The sequence below is a fragment of the Papilio polytes genome, unplaced genomic scaffold (assembly GCF_000836215.1).
Source record: "Papilio polytes unplaced genomic scaffold, Ppol_1.0 DF822845.1, whole genome shotgun sequence".
Classification (NCBI taxonomy): domain Eukaryota; kingdom Metazoa; phylum Arthropoda; class Insecta; order Lepidoptera; family Papilionidae; genus Papilio; species Papilio polytes.
In genome coordinates, this window is record NW_013526359.1 from 1,788,010 (window position 1) to 1,809,774 (window position 21,765).

At 32.2% G+C, this 21,765-nt stretch overlaps 1 protein-coding gene across 4 annotated transcripts in view; it reads right to left on the bottom strand.

Moving 5' to 3' along the window:
- The window catches only part of LOC106105459 (cAMP-specific 3',5'-cyclic phosphodiesterase), a 242,934-nt gene that overhangs the window by 117,514 nt on the left and 103,655 nt on the right, over positions 1–21,765 (bottom strand). The window contains exons 1-2 of one of the 4 annotated variants that reach the window (XM_013285769.1): positions 20,994–21,133; positions 2,468–2,703 (exon numbers count right to left, since the gene is read on the bottom strand). The exons of the other annotated variants lie outside the window; for them this stretch is intronic. Coding sequence (XP_013141223.1) covers positions 2,468–2,610 — 143 coding nt within the window. The 5' untranslated portion in view covers positions 2,611–2,703; positions 20,994–21,133. Of the gene's footprint in view, positions 1–2,467; positions 2,704–20,993; positions 21,134–21,765 lie in introns of those variants that run through there. 4 annotated transcript variants of the gene reach the window in all.

Here is a 21,765-nt window from a genome sequence, read left to right on the forward strand (position 1 = left end):
TAAAGTATAGACTAGAAATTTAATAAACAAATAAAACTAAAAGAATATAATTAAAGGTAGATTAGGTAAATTACATCAAATGTTTCTTTTTCGTAAGACTTTTATCCGTGTTAGACAAATACAATAAAATTTATTTACAAAATCTGTTTTCTTGTCGGCTTATCCATTTCCTGAGGGGATCATCTGGTGACAATTACGTTATATCTTACAACTGTCTCCAAGAAAGGACCGTGAACTTGTTAACAAATGTATTCCATAATAATTAAGTATGTCATTTGTATATCTAATCATTGTTACTGCGGATAACAAAAACTATATACAAATAAAAAAAATAAACTGACAAAGAAAACTACAAAACTCAATTAATCATTAAAAGCAACTGAAAGGTTTCAGACCCTCCTTAATTCGATTAATAAATAACAGAACACCGACAAAGGTAGTTAATTTTGTAAGAAAATACCAAACAGTGCTACAGACAGATCTAATTATTGTTTCTTCAAATTAAATAATCTATTTGTTTTAAATTAAGATTTTTTGGGTTACTTAGTTCAGTAAAATATCAACGTGAATATCTCGTGTTACGTTAAAAAGATAATTAACTTTCTCCGTGTTTAATTAAGTCCATGTTTAAATTTGGCAAAATTGTTTGAATTTAAAGTGAATAAAATAAGGATTTTCAACCAAAACTGCTGCGTATTTTGTCCGAATTGCTTGAGGGCATAACTCTTTGACAATTTTCAAACACAAAGACAGTTTGAAACATACATATTCAAAATTATACTAAAATTTGTAATTCCTAGTTCACTTTAATATGCACTTACTAGTTAAATTACGTTATTTTTTACGTATGTTGTTCTATTTTATACTTAGAATCATTACTCCAAAAATAATATAGCTTACTAGCTTTTGCTCGCGACTCCGTCCGCGTGCAATTAAAGTAGTAAAGTAAGTCATCTATGTGTTTTTCAAGGCTATCCTCGAAATCTATCACAAATTTCATCGAGATCCGGTCATCAATTTAGGCTACAAACATCCATCCATCCATCCATCTTAACTTTCACATTTATAATATTAGTAAGATTAGAAATCATAAATTCGTGTCAAAATACAGATCAGAGCGAACTTTTTGGTAAGCAAATATTAGTTTTTAGACAGAACCCAATCGCAGGATATTACATTCGTACTGTTAGCCAAATACAAACACAGTACCGTAGACCGCGTCCATAGTCAGTAGATAAACAACTAAATAGTCGTAGGAATATAACGAGAACTCAGCAGCAGTTGATTTGAATTCCGATTGAAGCGTCAAAAGGTAATTGGAATCAAACTGTTATTTCCCTGAGACAAGATTGATCTATTTCCCATCGGTAGAACGTAAGGATTGTCTTAAATCTTTTTTCACATCTAGCGCCTGGGAGAAATATTGCTGACATAATGGTATTCCTTTATTCGATCGTCGTATGTTATCGTAATGCCACGAATACATCAAAATTAAATCATAGGCACATCGTAGGCATAATAAACGACATTTTATGTCCGATCAGTGACTCGCCAGCAAGGTCCAACGTCACTATGAGTTATTACGTGATTAAGTAATGTCCATGCTCGTTGGTTGGGCAAAAACATTATTTATTTTCCTTTATGTTGGTGCGAACATTATTTAAAAATGATGATTTAATCTAAATAGTACTGAACTGAATTGAACAATTGGACTTTTCGGTTTCATGTTTTTCAAAGTATTATATTTAGAGACTAAATTAATATTAACATCCAAGTGATCCACGATAACTACACAAAAACGGTCAGAGGTGTTCACAACACAATGGCCGACGTCGGGATGAATGCTTGTGTATCTACACTATTGTTGTGCTAATGTTCATAGCGGTTTACTAAAGAAGCCCTCATGAATATTAAGATATATTAATTGTCTCTCAGGCCACCGCGCCGCTGAAAATACCATTACAATTACAGACACGACTTGAGTCATGTCGTTTCAACAACAATATCCATAGAATTCTATTATCTAATTACCATATTCTCATTGCCAAACTCTGCTCGATAACTGGGTTTGGAAAATATCTTGTAACTGGCAGAGTTGTCGAATAGATATAACATGCAAATGAGTAATAAAGGTGAAAACGTACAATTTGTAATTAATATTGTGTTGCAATAAATGTCCAATATCTTTAAAGTCCTATTACGTAGGTACCTTTATATCAACTGTGTAACTAGCATTTCTTTAAAGCGTTCGAACACCTGAAACTATCGTACAACTGTTTAGTCACGCTTTGATTCCTATAAGTTTATACGGAGAGACGCACACTACAAAATTTGTAGTTGTGCAAATTAAACAGTTGAATTGGCTGCGAAACAATCGACAATCGCACAACTGTTGTTCGATAGTTATGTAAAAGGTGTACGCCCGTTCTTAACATCTTTTTGACAAAGTTACATTAACATGACTTACCCACATATCCAGGAGTGTCGACGACGTGGTATAGAAGCAAGGGTGAGAGCGAAGGGCGGTAGTGCCGCGGGGGGATCGTCTGCATCATCCTGCGCCCCGCTCACCCGCACCTCGGGCACCCGCAGCTGGTGGCGACCACTCATCTCACCACTTATTCAGTATACTCACATATTAATGTACAACTTTTATAAGCACTGGTTATCAGTTGTCATATACACAGTCATTTGCTGTCAAACCTAAATAAATGAAACTCTTCTGTGTGTTTTGAACATTTAAGTTTAAATATGGAATGTGTTCTTAAAACCAACGATCAATTGTTAAAAATATCCGATAACTTGATGGTCTTTATTCAAAGAAACGGTACGGGAGTCCTTTTTAAAAAGCTAAAGGCACTGGTGTATACTTAATACTTGAGATATAATCTGCTTGAGAAATTCTCAGTGAGATCTTGAGCTGAGAGGCTTTGTCGGTGAAGTCCCATCGCCACATCCGCTTTAAGACGCTTTCGTTTAACGTCACCATGTACTAAACTTCGATCGGTATTTCCTGTTAAGTCTTAAGGTAATTAGGAAAAATTTGAACGAACTTAAATACATATAAAGATATATTTAATTTTCTACTAGCTATTCCCGTGCGGCTTCATCCGCGTGTAATAATAAGAACTTTATTTTATTGTTTACATTTGTCAAATTATCAATTGCAAATGTCAAAATGACATGACATGATGACAAACCCTGGCAATTTATTTTTCCTTGACAGCTTGTAGTTTATGGTCCCTTTCCCACATGAAGGTGCTTTTCCGATTTATTTATCCCCTAAGTTTAATAGCGTGAAAATATATAGCCTAAAGCGCGTCGTAAGTGTGTGACTTTTTATTAAAAACAGATTTAGTCAAAAATATGCTGTGATTGCTGACATGCTACGCCACAAAGTAGTGTGTGTTTACGCTTTATTATAATAGTATAGATAATTTAAAAATCTTTGCATGTAGTCGTCACGGTTAAGGACATTTCGGTTGCGATAGTGCTTCCATTTTACAAAAGTAATTTATTAAAGTGATCATTTATGGTAAGCCAATTTATTTAATTAAGTATCTTGGTATATACTGTAGACAAAGTTTAAAGACACCTAGTTACTGTCTTTCAATAATGAACGAATGGAAGACAGAAATAGTTTAAAAAAGCGTACTGTCAAGAAAAATAGTGTAGTTTACTAGGTCATTGATATAGGTGGAGTTATATTAGAGTACCGGAACAATCGCGCCATCTGTTGGCCGCCCGCCCAGCACTGACATTGTTGATGTACGACTAAGGTTACGTACGGCTATATTTACGTTACAATTATCTCAAATGCGTCTCGTAAACATTAGTAATTGTTACCTGTGAGCTATGTATACTCTTACACATGAATAGTAAACATAGCCAAAAAAATCAACTGTAATGACTAAGATGTGTTCAGGGTCTAGCTTGAAAATTTTCGAAAAAGTATGATCACCGATGAAATTTATACAAAATTTTTCGGTGTACTTTAGGTCCGACAACTCCCTTGTTGAGCAATACTCAAATATTGTTAATGATGTTTTGAATGCTTTTTTGAAAATAAAAAAATAATGGTAGGTAGGAAATGCGTTTAAAATGAATAACTAGTCCGGTGTTGACTGAAAATAGTTACAATAATTACCAACCTATTTCATTAAGGTTCTATCAAATGTTACTAGATTTTTTATGTTCAGACGTGTAAAGTCTCCAGCAGCATCTTATTAACAAAAATGGTAGATTTAATTAATTCTACTAAAAATATCAATAAAATTTTAACTTGTAACGTAATCTATAACCAAGAGTGGTAAATTGAAGTATAGTGTTTAGTTAATTTAGATGCTTATCGTTAAAATCTTTATTTCAATAGTGGTTCAGCTGGAGGGGCAATAAAGTGTAGGCAAGGTGGGTCTACAATTAATCGTCGATCGCGACCTTTGCGTGCGGGGTGCGCCTGAAAGACACATAACACGCACAGGAATGTATTTGCTTGCTATAATATTTTGGCAGGCGCTTAAATTTTAGCCGTTCTTATTAGTAACATGCATTGATCATGATCATGAATTGTATATGGAAATCCAAAAATAATTGAATTTTGAGACAAGGAGAAATTTCCTAGATTTTTTTTTGCTAGATTTGTGATAATCAAGGTTAATACACTTTCAACTTTCAAGCAGAATGTACAATAGTTTACTCTTAGTACTAAGTACGATTAGTTTAATTCTCTTTACAGGAAACAGTAGAATTGGTTCAAAATGTTATTATGTAATAACTACTAAGCTATGGGTAACCGCTTTTCACATATACTCGTATAACTGAAATTGCTAGCGCTTGCCAATATCCAATATTCGCGTGAAAGTTTAATATAACGTGGAACCGTTTTCATTTTAAATTTTAATAAAAAAACTTTTAAATCAATGATTTATTAAATCTGATAAAACATTATCATACGTAGAAAGGTTTCACTTAAGGTTTAACAGTGTATAGAACAAAAAGGCTTATTTCCCTAATCTAAACAATTATTGTAGTCCATAAACGTTTCACAGATAATTAATCCATACATGGATGAATTTTCTCCATAATATTCAAGTACGACATTAGAGTAGACGTAATAATGTCAAGGTTTATTGATTACAGACCCATCCTTGAACATTTTGCATGCCTAACGATAAATTAGGCGGCGTCACGCCGTCCGTGGCATTCAAACCGAGTGCCATCAAAAACAATGAACAATAAATGAGCTCGCTTAAATGCACACGCGCCATTAAATACAGCGGTATAAATACCACACGCGTGATTACTTTAAATTATTTACTTAAATATATTTAAATAAAAACTTGAATGAACATTTTGTAGGATCTCGTGTTACATTCATTTCCACAAACATGATAGTTTTTATTAGTAGTAATTTCTCAAGTTATTTTGTCGTTTATCAGCCATTAACTAATTATTATTGAAATTATAACTTGAAGAATTTACACCCTGGATTATAAATTAACATTTCTGTTGAATTGTGAAGACAAGAAAATAGACTTTTTTTACTTGGAATTGAAAGATGTCATATCTATGGGATGGACGTAAGTCTAAAAAGTGCTTCATCAATTACAACAAAACATTTCTAATTAGAACAAAATAACTCTCATCGTTAAAAAGAAACTCAACACCAAAATTATAGCACAACAACGTTTAAAAGAAAAGTAACTACAAAAAACAATTTAAACCTGGGTTTTCCTTGAAAGCAATGTTACATTCATTCCTTGTTGACGATGTAAATTGAATGATTCGATATCGATCGATTGACTTACAATTAATGAGATAAAATAGATAAGATAGCTAACTATTCATTGTCTACTCTGTGATGCTACATATCCTTTGATTTAACACAACATAATACTGACTGAAAAAGAAAAAAATGCACCTATTTTGACAAAAAATCAACAAAATTTGGTTACAATTGTCTTGTTGTATTACTTTACATTTTAATTGCCACAATTAAATAAATTAAATACAATTAGTATCTTTTACTTTTGCAGTCTAGTACTAATGAGTCAGTCTATACGTCATTAAAATTCAACCGAAAACTGACTAAGTTTCGACTTAATATACAAACTTGAGTGCTTTGCATTCATTACTAATTGCTCCCTTCACGTCTGACTTAAGCGGCCCATTTAGTGGTTTAATTTATGCTTTTACTGTCTTTATGCTGTAACAACGAAAGTAGGACAAGTATAAACAAAAATACATACATACAAATAAAACAAAATATAAACAAACAGTCTTAGATTAAGGCAAAAAAAACGCAAATGTCATGTAATTATATAATGTACATGGTTATGTACATGGCTTCGACATGTGAATAATTATATGAAGCCTTATAGAGGGGATTTGTAATTATATGGGCACTTGCGTCTTATATCATACGTAGTGTTTACGTTCATGCATGCGTTAGCTGCCATAACATAAAGTACTAGCTTTCGCCCGCTACTCCGTCCGCGTGGAATTAAAAAATACAAAAGTGAGTAGCCTATGTGTTCTTCCAGACTATCCTCTACAGCCAGCTTCAGCTGTTTTGGCTACAAACTCTAACAAACATCCATCCATCCATCAAAACTTTCGCATTTATAATATTAGTATGATTTGCATGTTTCAAATATGTAATTATCAGTATCCTTAATTTTCAGTTATTGTTTTGGTCTAACCAAATATATATTCATACTTTGAGACAATTTGATTACAACGAAATTACGTTAAAAATCTAACCTTTCATATATTCGTTATTTAAATTATTGAATAGATGCGATGATGCTACATTTTAATCGTTATTGTTGTTGGTTTTATATATTCATGAAATGCGTATCCGAATTAAGTAACTTGTGTTTTACTCTGTTGAAACATGGGTCAACCTAACATTAATGAATAGCTAGGTAATGACACAATAAATATAATCTCAGAAACCCAGCATTAATGCTTAAGTGCAACATGACCTTAATTTTCAAAAAATATTCGAGTTGAAGTTGGAACGTTCACCGAGGACGGGCGATACAACCTCAGCCACGACTACAACATTTTGCAGACCGTACTTTAGATAATTAGGCAATTACGCGATCTACTACATTCTTATATTCACTGAAAACATGATAGCTTTATTGAAGGCTTTTTATATGCATCAAATTTTGAGCAATATCCTTTTATGTTTATCAAATTTTATATTGCACTAAATTAACAACTTAGTTGTTGTTAATAGTTCTGTTAAAATTCTTAGTAAACGGTATTTGATACTCTAAAAAATCCGCACGACCTTTATTTCCTCGTTGTCGAATTTAATTATGTAATCAATCCATTACCTGAGTTGTAAAAACAAGTAGTAAAAGTCGTCCATTTTCAACGACAAAATATCGTAATGTAGTGGAGTTCCAATGGTAGTTCTTTTTATCACTTTATACTTTAGCCGTCACTGTTACCTGTTTTATTACTTCGATTGTTTTAAGTGAATTTGTTTAGTAGTTTGGTTTACGTTAAATCGATTTGGATACCTACAAAAAGCCGTACTAAACTTCTCAATACTTGTACAGATAACTTCAAGCTTGCTTCATAAATTTACTTACTATATACCTATAATCTTTCAAGTATCTTTTATATTATTAAGAATTTAAGATCGTATAAAATTACTTTCAATTACCCAGCACAGTAACATTAAATTCGTACACCTAACGTTTAGAATTATTATCTACGCACAGACAGGGTTCAAGGGTTCCTATTTTATTTTATTACTCGTAGATCCCTTAGTTGGCAAATTGCTTAATAAATTACGAACACACTACGTATTATTAACACTAGCGAGAAACAATTACCTACATGACTTGCCCTTTGCGACTTTTCTTGCCTTAAGTAATACTTTGCTTCGGTTAATTAATCTAACAAAAACATCCAACAATCTTGATATCTACAGTTGAATGTTTTAATTCGTAACAAAAAATAAAGTCAATTTTAAATTGTTCCTTCCATTTTATCTTTTAATGATACAACTATTAATTACCATTAATTAGCATACCAAAATCACCATTCAATCTATACTTAACAATTCAATGTGGTTAAATAATGTTAATCCACGTTATGAAATATTAAGAATAAAAAATATACGTGAGTTGATTATTTTTAATTAAACTGAAACAGATCATTCATTCAAGATTTCAATTAACGCAGTCACGCAACTTTTTTACGACATTATGATAAACAAATGAATAAACCATGTTAAATTACCATTTATACGTTTGTATATAAGTCAATAGTTTTAGTTTTTTTATGCCAGTAATAAAAAAAGGAAACAGAGTTACCTTCAATGTGTCAAGTAGCAGGTTTGTAATGTTTTGTTGTCGGACACGCAACGCGAATAATTATGTTTATCGAGCACCTGTCTAACACGTCACTATTGAATGGAAGAAGCCAAAGTACCTTAGAGCTATTAAAATAGACCAACCATTACAATAGTTACCTCTATGTGGAACTCAATGAGCCATAGACAATTTAAATTGAACGAATGATTTCTTCCACTATGTTACAATGTAACACTTACAACAGTTACAATGTTACTAGGACGTTATAGACAAATATACTAGCTATCGCCCGCTATAAAGTAAGGAGCCTACATGATCTTCCACACTATCCTCTACATCTATACCAAATTATTAATTTAATCTAAATCCGTTCAATAGTTAAGGCTACAAACTTTAACAACTACCCATACATCCATCAGAACTTTTGAATAATATTAGTAAGATAACTATTATAAGATAGTAAAAAAAGAGCTAAAACACAATAAGGTTCAGTTTTTATACAATATTTAAATCCGTCTGCAGTAGCAAGGCATCAAGACATTAAAACTGAAGAAATAGGTCTATAAAACGAGCCTTTTGACTTTACTACACATTCCTTTTTTTAATAAAAGAGACTTATAGGATATTCGCTTTGATTAACAAGGATCTCGGAATAGCTATGGCGACAGAAATTTATACGACGGGATTTTGGATCTATTTCAGACTGCTATTAAAGTCTGGAGAGACCAGTTTGTGTTTAAAAGAAGGTTGTACTTGAAAAAAAAAAAAACAGAGAAAATATGCATGTTTTTTTGTTTTCTATAATATGCAGATGGATAAAGCGTGAAATCTAACAATCAATTTTAGTGTTTTTAAAAGTTGTAATGTTTAATTTTTGGTTATTAGATTTATTTTTATAATATGTCAACATTTTACCTAAAATAAAAGTTAGTATTTAAATTTTGTTCAAAAATTCGTTGAATTCGAGATTACCCAGTGAGGTCGTCGTCCGCTCCACACTAAGTTAGTGGAAAGGTTTATTAACATAAACTGGCCCACTTGCTACTGTATATAAAAGCGAAGAATTTAAATGACTCCATTCCACGTTATCAAACTGTTCACGATTATCTGATACAATTAACTTTGTGTTTGTATTTTTTATGGTTCACATAAACACCTGTATATTATTTTTGCTTCCCAATAAGCAGTAGTGTTACAAATTAAGCGTGTTTTTAATGTAAAATTTAAATTCCTTTCACGCAATATCATTAGTAATTAGTGTCATATGTAATTGGGTAATAATAAAGATACGATAGATGGAGTTTTTTAATTAAGAAAATGTCAATTATTTACGGTACTATTATGTAGAAAAATACTAAGGCACTTCTAACATTTTGTATGAAACTAAATCAGGTGAAATTATATTAACTTATACGTATCGTGTGATGGTATAAAATAACGGTAATCCCTACTTCTAAGGTTTCTGCGCGAACAGTGTACGATAAATACAAATTATTTAACCACTTAGGCGAATGCTTGTTCGGCACGGTCGTGACGTACGTGCTTTTTGTTACACACAATATTATGCACGCCGGATTTCAACAGGAAATAGAATATTTATACAAACATTATGTTCGAACACTAAAAATATTGCAAGATATCCATTCAGCTTCATAAATTTACTCATACTTTCGTTGCGTATCTAGATTCTTGGAAAATGTATAAATAGTGTTGCTGTTGTAACCGATTAATCTTACTAATATTATAAATACGAATGTTCAGACGGATGAATGGATGGATGGATGGATGTTTGTTAGAGTTTGTAGCATAAACGGTTGTACGGATCTCGATGAAATTTGGCATATATGTAATGTATGGTCTGGATGAACACATAGGCTACTTAGTTTTTTTTTTTTAATTCCACGCGGACGGAGTCGCAGGCGAAAGCTATTTTATTATAAAAATTATATTTAACAGTGTAGCGCCTAATTAAGCTCCTTAATATCTGCCTACTATTATATTACAGGCGTGAATGCTAAAATTATATTTAAAGATAGTTTACTCAAGTCGAATGTGTACTTAAATGATATACAAACAATATAAAATATAATTATCCCGACATCGCGCGAACGAGGCAAGCAGCCATATCGAGTGTTTAAACATGCGCCAATATTTGTTTGGGATAGCACCGAATCAATGCCGTATTCGTTTAACAGTCATGCTTATGTTTGTTTTATACCCAATTTCTATAATAACGATAAACGCTTTTATAATATACCCAGTCTTTTGTTTAAACAAGTCATTCATAATTGTAAACGTGAACTTTAATTCTTTCGGAAACTGGATATAAATAATTACTAAAAAATAAACTTACTAAACATATATTTATAGTCACAAACTGGAAACTTAAAGATAAAAAGAAAGTCCGCACTGTGAATAATTCTGAAAACAAATAACAATAAAATATAAATAAAACGTCGAGGTTAACCATAAACAGATTATTGTCTGTGACCCTGTCATAAATACGATCAGATCCATTTAAACTCCAGAATACTACAAACTAAAAAGGTATAAACTTTATATACAGCTTTTAGTAGTACGACTTGTATTTGATCCGAATAAAGTTTTCTACACAAACATTCCGACAGTAAAACTGTACGTATTGCAAATTAAGAAGAATTAAAAGTACCTCTTAAATTTTACAATACCTAAATCTTTACTCAAATTTAGGTTTCGATTGTTTTTTACACCTTTGCTTCGTCAGTCCAATTATTTTTACGGATATATTTTTGTTTTATACATTAAAAAAATAGTTGTTTTGGGAACTGAATCGTAAATTAGATCATTGTTTAATTCAGTCCGAGGTTAATGACACATCAATGGCGAACAGCATTGTGCTTGTTAATCTAAATGTAACTTACTACTAGAAAATCAGACAAAAGCATTAAAGAATGCACAAGGATTTATGACACTATTGAGTAGTAATTGCAGCTAATTGATTGGCTATAGATATTGGTATTGCTTACAAACTACTTACTTTACTTAAGTCATAAAATACTGGCCGACTAGTGTAGTGTAGAAAACAAAGTGTTCTTATTCACTTCTTTTTTTCTATCACAACAATTATCTTTTACGATCGTCTTCTGACCCTGTTTACGATCGAATCTAGTTGGCGTACGGTCAGCATAAGCCAAGTTAGTTTATGTTACTGTTCTTTAGAGCACAAATTGAGCTTACTTTTGTTGTTTTAAGAAAGTATCGATTCTTTGCATTATTGTAAAATCGTGTTATTCTTCCAGTACATATGCGGTATAATGAGATAGCATTTGTTTACAAACAGTGGACGTGCGCGCCGGCCGCCTGCCGCCTGCCGCCCACCAAGGACAATCATAATAAGCACTTAACGACGAAATATTGTCGCTAATTATTCATTGTCGTACTGTTTGTCGTGCACTTGAATATATTAAATGATGTCGCTAAAGCTTACCAAACTGAAAGAGTCTTATCACGTTGGTTTTATTTAATTTATAAGTACTCGTATATAATATGTAAAGATTTATTTGTTCTTTGCGATAGTTGTAATTGTGAAGCAGAAAACTAAAGTGATACAGTTATAACTCAGTAGTTACTCGCTTAAGTGTATAATATATTTAAAATGTTATATTTTTACACAGGTGAAGCCACGGTCACATTGTCGTTTAAATATCAACACGCGTACACAAAACGACAAGCCATCTGAGATGATTGTCAGCAAAATTGCGCAATTTATTTTTTCAAGTCTCTAATTTCGTCTTCAAAGCCGCACCTGCACTTCTTTGTTTAAACTTTCTGAGAAGTGACATTTATATGAAGGCTTAAACAATTTCTAAATATGTTGTAGCCAGGATGTATTTAACTATAAACGTAGTACAAAAAAAACATCTTGCACTTTTCAATCATGCACTTTTTCATAATGAAGTACTCGTATTTGGGTTTATCATTTCATTGAAATATACGTCTATTATGCGAAAAATTTTCCTGTCACTTACACGTCTATGTAAAAAAAGAACAAACGGAAAATTGAATATCAAGATTCTTCACGAAAAAAATTATCTATTCTATTAGTCTGCACAAATTTCCTTATAAATTGAGTTCCGAAAGGGAAAGGAAATGTCATGGCACCTAATTTAATGTCATTCAAATGCGAACAGCCATATCACTTCCAATGAGGCTATAATTCTAAATGAGTTATGTTGTACGGTCTTGTATTAAATACTAAGGCGTGAAGCGACAATATAAAGAATATTGAATCAAATAAAGTAATACATCCATCCGTTTATGAAAGAAAATTCAGATAACAAAAATATTTACTTCAATACAGTAAGTTTTCTGTATTGCAACTTTTTTTGTTTTATCAAAGAAAGTAAACGTATATCGTAAGTAAACAGTAGGTAGTATGATCAGAAACTACTTCTATCAGGATGTCTTGATCATGTTTGTTCAAGATATAGCTAAACTGTTTGCACATAGCGAAATATCCCTAGGTTTAAAGAAATGCCTATACGAAGAAGCTGACTAGAAAGTTATTTTTAACGAGTAATATCTGAAATAAATTTTAAATAGTCGCTACAAGTCTTGTTACTATTTAAATACTTAAAAATAGTACTAATCACACCAAGTTAACAACATGAAAATCCACTTGTCTCAGTTTTCGAAGTTGATGTACAAATAACAGCAGAAATTGATCGAGCTTTTACTATGAAACATGAAATTATCTAAGATAATATTAATTTACTCTTTGACCCTAAATTGTGATACAAACTTCAGAATTTGTTGCACAAAAACAATTCGATCTGGACTCGGACGTGGGTAACTTCATGAATATTAAAAAGCGAAGAGAGTACTTGTATATTTTGGAATTCGTTTATCTTTGATGAAGTTTACTGTTCTGTTTATTTCTTTTAATTTCTAATTAGCCTCCACTGACTTCTGAAAGTACTATTACGACGCATTTTAATTTATACTAATGACCTAATGACTCGTAATTTCTTTGTATAGTCGTTGAAAGTATCAATTAATGAAACAATAACATGCTTGTTTATGAATTGTAGTAAGGACAGTTTACGTTCAAACAAAGAAGCAAACATTAATAATAAATGTTTTTGGAACACAAAGACTTAAGTCCTCTCTTTCTTAGAATACTTATAGAAGTAGTATTTTCCCTGCGGGTAACAAGACTCCAAATTAATTTTCGAACTTTCTCGATGTAACTATTATTTAACTACTCTCTACAAACTATTGAACAACTGTCTACTGTGTAAATAATTGTTAGTTGGATTCAATATAATCTAATTTTACTTGCCCTTTGAAAGTATGCTATTTAGATTAAAAGAAATGACTAATATCCATGGATTCAACTTTTACAAAAGCATTAATAAAGAAGGAAAGTAGATCTAGAAAATACTTTAGCAAATTATTGATATCTGGGATAATCTAAAACGTTTAACTATAACTTTATGCAAAAATAACCTACGTAGTTACAAATTTGCTTCGCAGCTTTGTATTTTTTTGCAAATATAATGCAGGATACACGTGTAAGGCCTTGTATTTCAATCGCTTTCAGTTGACGTCAATCGCTGCATTACGCACAGGTAACGAACGAGCTTCTACCCATATCACTGTCTAATGTAAATTTTAAATGGCACACTACTTTTTTAGAATAAAAAACCCTTCTTCTATGAAGATTTATTCTTTATATGACAGTAGTACTAGATAGATACAAGTAAATATTGTAACTGAAAATTAATAAAACGAAAGGCAAAAAAATTATAAATCGATCAGCTAGACATCAATAATAAAGAGTTAAGTAACAATCTTAAATTTAAGAATATTTTTTAGTAATAAATTAAAGGAATTTCGAAATATTTCGCAACGCACGTTCCGCTTGTCGCGAGTCTAAATTGCTAGATGAAAACTGGCAGACGACAACCCAATGTCTGCTCTAAAACATGCTTGCTCTTTTTATAAGGTTTCGAATGTTTCAGTTTAATATATTTTCATAGCATTTCAAAAGGCTATGTTATTTGTCTCCTAATGTGATTGTATTATCATACTATCATTAACAATTAGGAAAATTATTAATTGTACTAAAGACGCAAGCTACAATTTTAACAGGAATCACAATTAAAAAACATAGTTATAAAAACGTTTCTAAAATTTAATTTAATTTAGACGTATGTAATTCCCCGCAGTCTTACCCAAATTCTATAGTAGCTACGTGCAATGATTTACGACTTTATTCAATAAAAGGGACCGATAAAGCAGTCGCTATTTTCAATCTTAGATGATATTTTTCATTCAAAAACTTTACGATTTCCTGTTCGAGATCAGCATTCGCTCGACTACTGCGAAGCGTCCCCTTTGTCCTCGGAATTATAATGGCGCAGAAAAATCAGATTTATGAATTAAAGATCGAGTTTCATTAGATATACATTCAAGACATTGCCGTCACCTCGCCATTTCCTTGGGGATAACATATTCGAATATTGAAGTACGTCTGGAAATTGTAAACATGTTGTGGAGGGAGAACTGCGCAGCGCATAACAAAGACGTGTTTGCATTATGACGATTATAATAGTCTGTTCGTTGTTTATCTCACTAAGATCAAATCTTTCTTTGTTTCAAACACCACTTATGATTTTTTAGAACTCCTTTCTTTAAACGAATCATACTAATATTATAAAGAGGAAAACTTTGTTTGATTGTAATGAATAGGCTCAAAAACGACAACCTTTTTTAAAAACCCATCCACCATTTAAAAGCTACATTATCCATGAGAAACAAAGGCTAAATTTTATTTTGTAAAAATTTATTTGGCGGAGACGCGAGTAACTGCTATTCTTTAAGAAAACTATCGCTTTTAGGTATATTTCTAAGACAGTACAATATTGACGTCTATACGTTTTTACAATACGTCTAACTTTTTTTAATTTATTGATGTTTATTGAGACTGAAAACAATGTGAATCAGTTCGAACTATTTAAACTGATTACAATAACTAAAATAATATTTATGTTTGATAGGATTGTTAAATCCTATTGATAAATCCATATTTCTAATAAAAGCATGCAATAAACCTTGATAATGCAAGGATGTAATCCGAACAATCTCTCTGTTTAAACATAGACATTTTATTACCTTTCTATTATGATAGTTCAGTGATTAGTGATACTGATGAGATCCAATTGATGACTAAAGCTGTCGTTGAAAGTAAATTTCCCATACTAATTCTACGAAGGTCTTAGCATTTGGCTCTAAGTTTACCAGTTTATTGAAGGGTTTAGAATACGACTTTCTGACGTTAGAAGCGTGGGTTGCGGTGAGTTTGGGTTGCTTACGTGACATTCCCTGCATGGTTTCGATGTAATGCCGATAACTACGTAGCGGTAAGTATTTAGAATTCGGGGCATATTTAAGAGGGTTTTATACAAAAAATAAACCTAAAGGTTGACTTTGATGCTGAATTGTTATTTTTTGTTAAAAAAAATTGAAAGGCATAAAAGTAAAGGGTTAATACTGTAATAGACTTTGAGTATAATAAAGATTTATATAAAAAGGCCTGCAGAAAATTTTCTGAAATGGAAAATTGCCGACCGTAAGTACGAGTAACCTTCGTCGGTGACGTTAAGCAATTTTGCTTTCAGAGGGTTAAGTAAAGATTATCGTGATCTGTGCTTTTAACTTCAGAGAGTTATATCATATTGTTGGAGCATTCATTGCGTGCGTCGTTAGACTTTAGACGTTGATTTAAATACGGTTTAATAACGATGAAACACGTAGCTATTTGTCACGATATCTTAGTTCGCTTTCTTCTATGGCGTGCATCTGTTATCATAGGCCAATTTGAACCCCAATACTACAATACAGATCTTACAGTTATACACCTAAATTTAAACCGATTGTTCATTTAAATCTGAAGGTGAGCAAGCTTTATCATACTAATATTATAAATGTGAAAGTTTAGATGGATGGATGGATGGATGGATGTTTGTTAGAGTTTGTAGCCTAAACGGCTGAACGGATTTCGATGAATTTTGGCACAGGTTTAGAGCATAGTTTGGAAGAACACATAGGCTACTTTTTATCCCCGGAATAGTTACGGTTCCCGTGGGATTCATTAATTTAGTTTTTTAATGTTTACTCGATCATTCTGCAACGGTTCAACATATCTTATCTAAATTTGGCACAGATATAAAACAAAGTCTGGAGTACATATGGAATAAGCTTCATCCCCGAGAAATGTCCGGTTTCCGAGGGATAACGTAGATTTTTGTAATTTATATAGTTTGTATGTTTTCTAATACCACGCGGACGAAGTCGCGGGCAACAGCTCGTATTATTATATTATTATAAAACAAATGAAGCATTCAGAAATATTGATTGAAAGGTTTTATCGAGATCGGAATACTTGCTCAAGCACTTAGTACATTTAAAGGTTTGAACTGCTAACAGCATTAGAATACCTTGTCTAAATAGAACTTCAAAGTGAAAATAACTTGGCAACTGTGTCATAAACAGATTCGACATTATCAGTCGTTTGTAAAGCACTTAAATAGCTAAATCTATGCTATCTTCATTTTAAGGTAACAATAGACACTAACATCGAAAGTTGTATCAGAAAATAAAAACTTTTTAATAGAGTAAATCAACTATAAGTACAAAAGTAAAAAAATGAAAAGTAAAATAAATAATTAAAACACTTTTTGCAGAAAAACAAAATGCTGAAATGCATTTGTACCTGTGTGTTTTCGACGTTTCGTAATAACTTGCGACAAAAGTGTAACTAACCAACTTTATAGCAAATTGACTGTTGCAGCGTACCGTCAGCAAAATAGTATAAAATATTGCGAACAATTTTTAACAAGTGTAATTGAAATTTGCTGGCGCGTTGAATGAAATTTTTTGCGAGATATTATTTGTTTTCATTTATATGTTCCACATATTGAGAGAGTGTATAATTATGATTAATTTTCAATGATTGTGGAGGTATCTATTAAAAACATACGTAGATTAATAACTGAAACGTACAAACTAACACACTATGTACAAGATGACTGACCGCTGGTCACGCAGTATTACATAAATGTAACACAAGAATCTACTGGATATTTTCTGCTGATAAAGCGATAGTTCCGGTCTTCTGACATTGCTTTGCTTTCACAATGTTACGCTCCAAGTGAATTGAAATCGTAGCGGTTTCTCATATGTGATTTTACTCGGACATTTTTAAAAACTTCTTAACTATTCGATATTAAGATTATCAAATTAAATACTATCTTTAAAATGTTCCTCCTAAACCAAACGTATGTATAGTAGTTACAAGTTAAAATAATAATAAGATATGAATGAAATATATCAATACTATTAATAGAAATAACTACGACATTACGTTATCATAAAAAAACATTCAACTTGATATTAAACGAGAACAAAGTTATATGGAGCAGTTTAACAACATTGATATTATTGTTACCACATTCCACGTACACTTTGATAAGGGTTACGGGGAATTCTCTCGGAAATAAAATGTTCGATTCAAATTTATTGTCACGTCGAACCCTTTGGAGATCAGCAAAACTCTCCGTCGACATATATCCTCGTCACTTCATTTAATCCCACCGAATAAATTTGTAAGGATTATGCATTTAACATTTTAAAAGTATACAAAAGAAAAAAACAATTTAATCCAATATTAGACATAGCTTTCATTGTTTTTTTTAATGTTTCCTATAGATTTGATTCCAGTAAATATTTGCAATACAGTACAACTTACATTTAAGGTTATAAATTGTTTTTAATGATGTTGTATAGTTTTATTGGCGCGGAAATAAGAGTGTAAATGTAGCATGAAGTATGCGCTAGATTAATCGAGTAGGCAGATGTAAAGATAAACCTAGTAGAATGGTTATATTAATAAAATAGACGAGCAAGCTTATTTTATAATAAACAACAATCTTGTCATTTTAAAATATTTTTAAATATTTATGGTGTCTACGTTAATATATAGACGCAATAATTATTACGAATAATTTCAACCAAGGTGGTTATTAACCAAAAAAGATCTAGAAACTAAAGATAGACTTTTGACTTCAAAGTAATAAGTGACATTTTATCGAGTGATTTAATATAGTCGGTTGTACTTAGACACGCCGAATTGATAGAAGACCTCGAGAAGGAATGGGCAATATCACCTAAAAGAATTTTATCCCCGGCGACGTTCTGTCGTCACAGGACATAAATCTGAAATGGTCTGGAACGGGTAAACATGTCACCGGCAAACCGTGTACTCCGCCTGTTTATAAAATGCCCTGGCAAATTGTTAAGTCGGTAAATCACATACACTGAATGCACCAGAACATATTCATTAACAAATTTAGTAGGTACATATCGTTATTTTGTAATTGTTTTTTTAATTGTCAGCCATTTTTTGTATAAGTGATAAAGAATTGCGGAGTATTGAGTATTGGCACTGATGATGGTACAACTATTAGAATTTAAAATTTGTGAATTAATCCGTTCGTTGTACAATTTGTAGAGTGTTTACGATTTTTCTGTGAAAATACAAACGACCATGGTTCACAATTTGCCGGTGACAAACGTATATGTCGGATATGTACGACGTCAAAATATTCGGCCTAACGGCGTACCCCATGCGGATCGTAATACCGTATTTAATCACAATGCGTGAAATAATATGTTTACATCAATTGTTTTGCACGTTCGCATTTGTTAGAACGCAACGACTTTTTGTCGCTGCTTTGAAAGGCTTGATAAACGATGTGAATTATGCATTCGATAACCTTTTACACAAGTATATACGAACTATAAAACTCATCTTCATAATATCAATCAAAAGAACAATTCAATAGTGTTATTGTCTTTTTATCTAAAGGTATTTTACGAGACTGACGGAAAGTTAGCTGATACACACGGGAATATTATAAGCAACTTTATTCAATTCTGCCTTCATGAAGTAGCACTCGACCTCTAGTTACATTATACATTTATATAACAAATTCCAAGTTAATTAAATATACAGATTCTGACACTAACCTATATTATCCAAAGCTGTAAATATATAAGCTTCATATACTTAGAGGATAGGCTTCTCATGTCTATTACTGAAAATGGTCCCTACTCAGCGAAGGATTATTCACAGACAAGTTACGAGAGCAAGCCGTAACAGAAAAAAACACTTCCGAGTAATGCGTTTGGAAACTTACTAGAATAATAATATAAAGAATAACATATAATTTTTTAAAGTTAATTTTGATAAGAGTGTGGCGTTAAAAGATTTTTTACGTCTTTGCAGAGAAATTTCAGAATTTATGAATTAACAATTGTAAAATCTGTTTTAAATAATATTAAATCAGTTAATAAACTAGTATCTAGTAAGACATTACTAATTCTTCTAATGTCATTGAATTTAGTACGCAACTCTCACTTAAGCTATTCAAAAATAAAACTCCCTTATTTTCCCAATTAAAAGACATCTGATAAATACGATGTAGTATAAATACGATGAAAGTAAAGGTGTGAACTCATTTTCTTTTAATCTTCGACACTTTTTTTAGATTTGCATCTCGCGAGATCTTAACCATTAAGATAGTTTTTACAGGCGCGCTGAGCACTGTAAAAACTGTATTTAATAGGTTGCCTCTTCACATACAAGAAACTGTAATGCAATTTCATCTCAACTCATTTGTTGATTAGTCATGCCTTTTTTATATTATCATGGCACATGTTGGCTAATGGCCTGTCACATCGGTAGACTGTGAACAAAAGTTAATCTTGATGTGTGAATTTTGATATTTAATTGTAAAACACTTCGATCATACTGTGCAAAATACGAAGCTATTAATCCAATTTATTACAATGAGTATTAAAAATAACGAATTCACGACCCTTTCTCTTAATGAGGATTGCAACTATAAAGACTAAAACAAATGCAGGTTGCTCCTAATATTATAGCAGTAAAGTATAAGTAAGCGTTTTAAATGTAGAATAAAATTTTAAACAAGACCTGGTGGAAATTATCTAATTTATACTCGTAACCCCGAATTAGTTTACGCTCTGTAGTTACTGTTGAGTAATTTAATAGTCCCATTGTTTGAATAAAAAGAATTTGCTTTGACACTACAAAACAAATTACTGTAGCAGTGTTTCTGTCAAAATAAATTAAAGAGTTTAAAATATGTTCATAGTTTTTTTTTCTTACAAAAACGTGTTAAATACGATGTCTATGACAATAGCATTGCGAATACTTTACCTTACGTTTTTTTCTACTTTTGTTTCACTGTTTCCATTCTCAATCAAGGTCACTATCAGCACGTATCCGTAAACAAAAAACCGGTTTGGAAAACACACATTCTTAATCAATTATTGGCAATGAATAAAGACATCGCGTTAAACAATACAGCCGGTCATTTACTCTAACCTCTATTTTTACTTAAAATTAATCATCTTAAAAACCCAACAGAACACAACGACTCTTTGAATAATTACCACGTCAGTGTTAAGAATTATTTGCATCAACAAAAAATAGTAAATCGTAGATTCAAGGTTACGTTTTAACAACACATTCCATTTATTAAAAATACCATATACACTGTACAAAAATTTCACTTATGCGAAACTCACGATAAAAGTGAAATGTCAATGTAACGCGCGTGCTATTTGGCGGTACTAATTGCTAATCGTCCGTTATCGGATGTGGGTACATTTCGAGTCATGTGCTTCGAGCGTAATCAGAGGGCGCGCCGTGGAGGCAGCGCGCTCACTCGCGGTTAGGAGAGGACTGTCAGTGCGATGTGCGACCCGCTGCTGCGTCTACCGCGTCTCTTAAGAGGTAGCGGGAGCGGAGACGGGCGCGCGCGCGGTCTAACTCGAGTGTAGCGGACCCTTAGAAACACTAGTAGCACTCGCCTCGCCAGCCAGGGGCGCGCCGACCTGAATCATCCCCTACCCGTTAATAACGCAAATATTTCCAAGTTGACCCATTGATATTAACACGCCGTTGTATACCATGTTCTGTTATACGGTCAGAAAGAGAACAGTGACGCATTATAGATATAGTTCTATTTAGTTTTTAGCTCAAGTAAGATCTTTAGGTTCAAAATTGATGTCAGCTATGAAACAACATTTTTTACAGATTGCATATTTCGCAGGCCTACAGTCACTCGATTAGCAGACATTAACAGTGCCCTCCCAACTTCCGGGTATATTGATAAAACGGAAAAATGAGCTACCGAGTATCACTTACAGCTTGTGATAGCGGACTCTGTTTGTGGCACGCGGCTGCAATTAATAGCCTTATCTCACACAATGATAAAGGTACGAGTGCTGTTAATACAAAGTTAACTCGTATAATTTCTGATCCACACTTAGTGAAATGTGCTGCTTCCTACAAGAT